The 5,177-nt window shown below is 39.1% G+C and overlaps 1 protein-coding gene across 1 annotated transcript in view; it reads left to right on the forward strand.

Moving 5' to 3' along the window:
* Positions 1–263: 263 nt before the first annotated feature.
* BRI3 (brain protein I3) overlaps positions 264–5,177 on the forward strand; it is a gene marked incomplete at its 5' end in the record, with an annotated part of 13,467 nt that continues 8,553 nt past the window's right edge. The window contains one exon of the mRNA XM_009697280.1: positions 264–378. Within this exon, the coding sequence (XP_009695582.1) occupies positions 264–378 (115 nt within the window). The remainder of the gene's footprint in view (positions 379–5,177) is intronic.

The following is a 5,177-nucleotide window of genomic DNA, read 5'->3' on the forward strand; positions in this document are numbered from 1 at the left end:
CAAGTTCTCAAAGTTAATTATTAGCTCAGTGTCCTTTTTAAATGGTTAAATTGTGCTAGATACTTGGGTTTATGAAGTGGCTTTGCTGTAAGATGTGCCGAGTAGTGTGTTCCACCTCTGATTTTGATAGAGCTTCTTAGAGTGCTTAGTCAGGACTACACTTCTACTTATTTTTTTCCGTGTTCCGTTTCCATACTTTTTGATTATTATCATTGTTTTTTGTGCCTTACGTGTGGTGATCGAGCTTTTTTTTCTTATTTTAGGGTATGCTGTTCCTCCACCGACGTCACAGCCAAACTATTCAAGCACCTACACCATTATTCAACAGCCTGCTACCACCACTTCTGTAGTAGTAGTTGGTGGTTGTCCTGCCTGCAGGTAAAATAGCTCTGTAGTTGAGAAATAAACTCAAAAATATTTATTCTTTTAAATTACAAGTATCCGTATAGTTCTTTGATTTTCAATAGATTCTCTTTGAGTGTGTGTATTAGAATTGAATTAATTGAAAAAGCACTAAAATTTAGCAGTGGAGTGCTTTAATTTGTGTAGTATGAACTTGTCCTAATGGGCTTGTGACAACCACTATAATTAATACAATAGACTTATATATAAACATGAATCTGTTCTTTATGATGGAGGAAGATCTGTAAGAGGTATTTTTAATGAAAAGGCACTTCAATAACAGATGTAAAGGGTCAGTTCGTGGGGGAGAGGATGACAGGAAGTCCTTTGTGATGTGTTTATGCCTGGTGATAGCGAGTAGCGTGATTTTATTGTGAAACGTTCTGTAATCTTTGACCGTAGTCACTTCTGGTTATCTGGCAGCCCTGTGGAAGGGCTTCTGCTGCTGTGGTGTGTGTCTCCGTTCCCAAAATCCAGACTGTGCAAAACCAGGCAGGGTGACTGTCAGTATTGGTTGAAAACATCAGTATCTTAAGGCTTTAAAAGATCTCTTACTATAAAAGTCCTTTTACTGCAGAAGAACAGGGAGATTAATAGATTTGATTCAAAGTGTTAATCTGATCAAGTGGTGAAAACCAGAAAAAGTGGTCAGCTATTGGAGTTGCAACAAAAGAACAACTTCCCCCTCGGAGGTCAACAGCCATAAAAAAAGGGAAGGAGGCACTCTGTTTCCACATTAGTGCTGTAAGTCAGCTGTAGTCCCTTTCACTTCTCGATTCTTCTCATCCCAGGATATTAACTAATGGGTGAGGGCAGGTAGATTTCTGCTGGTGCAGTTTAGACACTGGTATGCCTGGCCAGCTCTGACTCAAATGCGAAATCATTCCCCTTCTGTTAAAATGTATGGGAGTTACCCTTGTGGCTTCTTGTGAGGAGGTACTTCATATTCTGCAATTCTGTGCCCTTGTGTATCTGTTTCAAAATGTGTAGGAAACAGACTTGCTAGAACAGCTGAAATGATACCAGGTTTCAGTGTGATGAATGTGATGGAGATTGTTATAGTGGCAGAGACTCTCCCCCAGATGCCCTTTGGTTTTATTAGAATTGGTGTTTGTCTGAGAGTCAGTACCTGCCTTCAAAGGTGGATTCAAATAAGAAGTATCTTGTGGTGCTCTGTAAAAACAGAGCCTGTGCCTGCTGAAATGCCAGTAGTTAAGGCTGAAAAACCTGTACCAGTTAGAGCTATTGATCTAGAAGATGTGTTTTAAACAGTGAGGAAAGTAATGACCGAGCTATTCAGAGGATGTGGTAGATCCTGCCACCGGAGTAATCACATTAAAATCCTTATGCTTTAGCTCAACCAGAAGACAGGAAAGATGTTGCTTAGTAAAAGGCAGGCAGTGTGATTATGCAGGCCTTCTGGCCCTAAACACAATAAATCTCAGAACATTCTACTATGGAAGTGGTCTTTGCAATAACTTAGGGTTGGTAGACTCTTGCTGCTGTTCTTAAGAATTTTTTTTTCTGGAAGTTATCTTGGGATGCTGTAGGAGACACCTTTGAAACAATCATTTGCAAGTATAATATCTAACTTTGCTCATTTTCCCAAATTTGGCCAATCTTTTGTAAGGTGTTTTTAAGTGCCCTCACTTGAATAGTTTTCTTGAAGTCATCAGACTTGCTCTGCTGGAAATACCCATTGTGGACTCTTTCCTAAAGCAAAATACTCTCCACAAAAACCTTGTTTACTCTTGGATCCTCAAGTTTTGTTTTAGGCTGTGAAAAATATAAGTTATGAGGAGAATTATGACATGTTAATTACTATGAGGCATAATACTGCACTGCTTAAACTGTAGGATGCTTCTCAGCACTTTGGAAATACTCTTGATCAGGGAATCCCAAGGATGAGTTATCTGTATCTAGTAATGGTGTGTCATAATCTTCTTTGCAGTGTCACTATGTTTTTTCCTAATTGTCTTTAGAGGAAGAGTCAAGTGTCAGGATAGGAGGGAAAAGTATCAGAGTGGTTGCCTTTTGACTAGTTAAGTAATTGATAGTCTGGTACTTCAAGAGAAAGGACGGGGAGGCTGGGTGGGAAGCATAATATTAGAAATATTCATGGGAACCTGAAGGGTCAAGGTTCGTGTTCTGGAAGGTTACACGGGCTGCCTCTCTTAGAGAAAGAGCTCATAATCCTCTTTGACTTCCCAAGACTTTAAACATAGTTTTAGTTTACTTCCTTGGCCTGGAAACCTACTTTATGAAGAATGCAACATGCAGCTACACTCTGAGTACAACACTGAACAGAAAAGTTGTTGAAAGGGCATTGGAAAACATAAAAAGCTATTAGTGGTACATAAAAAACTTTGTTATTAAACTGCCAAGTCCATTGCCTTGCTATTCTTCTGATTCAGTGCTGTGCATGATCATTAGAGAAGTCCATCTGCTTTAGATCATGAGGAAGAAGCCTTGTCTGTGGCTGTGGAATAACATAGCTGATAGAGTAGGCTAAAGCCCATTGAGAGGATTTCTACTATCAGAAATACAAACCAGTCTTTTGCGCTATGGCATGTATGAATGTTGCTAATTGAAATCAAAACCATTTCCAACTTAAAATATATGTTGTTGAGGAGAAATATGCAGTATTGGTCTGTTATTTGGGTAGGAGTCTATTTTTATTGCAGTCAACTGATCTTGGGCTTAATAAGCTAGCTACGGTACAGTCCATCTTTAGGCTTGATTTATGGTATGTCATAAAAAGTACAAAGTATCTCCAGAAGTAGCCTCTCTACAAGTAGCTAGTATGCCCATGGTCACTATGTAATTGCATGGGTTTTTTTCTTCTGTCTCTGAAGCATTGCTGCATCTGAGGGGTGACTTTCCTGTCTTGCTTGGAGTTGTTCATTAGTCAGATCCTCCTCATTCATCATTGGTCAGCGTTGCTTCCTAATGACAGATTTCGGTAGTAATGTACGTTCCATCCTTCCTTGCATTATTAAAATGTCTTGGGTGGTTGTGGTCCTGTTGCCTTAGTGTGAGTTCTTCTCCCAGCCCTTATGTACAGAGAATTAAACTGAGTTACAGAATCTTGTCAGCTTTGTTGCTTGCAGTTGACATCTAAGGATTGGCCAAGTCCTGCTTTTAAACTATTTTATGTTTCCAAGTACAGATTGAGTCATTATAGCCACTAACTTCAGGGATCCAGCCATGTAATTACCTTTTTAGCTTGTAGAATGCAATCTGGCTGCTTCTTTTGTGGTCACTTTCATTTTCTTTTATTCCATCTTGCATTGTTGGGTAGAACAAACTGCAAAGGAATGTTTGCTTTCCTATTACTTAATAGAAGAAAGATCCCTTTAAAAATTGTGAAAACATTCTCTTGATTCAATGTTTGCAAAAGCTGGTTCTTTCAAAATTTGGGACAGAGCCTGTGATGGGCCCTGTTGGGTGTTTATTCTCATGTTTAACAAGTATTTGGCTACTTGGAAGAAAGGGTGAGGGAAAGGACATAACTCACTGCTAAATTGTGGTGGCTTTCTCTTCTGACAACTACAAAACATCTGCTTGAGAAGTATTGTAGTGGGTCCCAAATTATTACAACATTGAAGCTGCTTCTGGGAGTGGAAGATGAGACAAGTTTGATTAAAACTGTATTTATTCTCAGATCTCTTACAGCCTTCTCCCTTGCACAGTTTTTTTGGGTGGTAGGGGTTTTGGGTTTGTGGTGTGGTTTTTTTTGTGGTTTGTTTTGTTTTTTGGTTTTTTTTACTTGACAAAGTAGTAAGTTCTCAGGTTTTGGTTGAAATTTCGTTTGCTTCAGCTGAGTGCATGTCTCCTGAGAGAATAGGCTCTGGGAAAACTGTACTTAGGTGAACAAGTCCTTCAAAATTTCAATCTTCTGGTTTTACTTCAGTTATTTCAATCACAAATGCTGTGTGTGGTTTAGTAGACATTCAGGATATAGGTTTTCGATAGTTATTCACAACAACTATATTTAAAATTTGTGTAAATATTCTTCATGTAATTTCATAATATGTACTGGTTAAATATGCAAGGATTGGGGAGGAAAAAAAAAGAAGACCTAGCTATTGACCTAGCTATTTAGAGAGCATGTCTGATATTCTGAGGAAAACCTGTGGATTTTCAGTTTCTAAGAGCAGGCTGACGTGCTAGAGATCCTTTTGATTCTTGTGAGTGAAGCCAGTGTTGAAATACCTTTTCAAGAGTACTATAAAGAGGAATAGCTATAATAGTGCAGCAGCTTCTGACACTGTTTTTTGTCACAAAGATGATTAGCCTGTGTTGGGAATTGGTGTAGCTCCCTTATACTGCAGTATGCAGCTTTTTGTAAATGTATGCTGTTCAGGCAGACTGGGGCATTCATCCCTGCTGTGCTGTAATTTGGTGGCTGGAGCAGTTAGGGCGTGAAATTCAGCAATGACTTACACACGTGATTGCAAAGAAGAAAGCCTTGACACAGCAAACTTGAGCAGATGCTGTGAGTCTGCTGTTGGGAATTACTGCCTAGGATAGCTGTAACTTCTCCCGCCCCCCAGCCTAACAGGAAAGGCACACAGCTGCTTAGCGGGAAGTCTCTTACCTAAGGCCAGAAGAGAGGAGGTGGTAAGCCTGTTAACAAGATTCCAAGTGAGAACACCATAGCTCTTGCTGTTTCTGAGGATTTTTGTTCTATGGTCTGAATAATAATGATTTGTGAATAATAGTCAAAACGCATATTTCTAATAAATGAGACTTTATATGATTAATAAGATACA

Source organism: Cariama cristata, unplaced genomic scaffold (genome assembly GCF_000690535.1).
Source record: "Cariama cristata isolate BGI_N322 unplaced genomic scaffold, ASM69053v1 scaffold5163, whole genome shotgun sequence".
Lineage (NCBI taxonomy): Eukaryota > Metazoa > Chordata > Aves > Cariamiformes > Cariamidae > Cariama > Cariama cristata.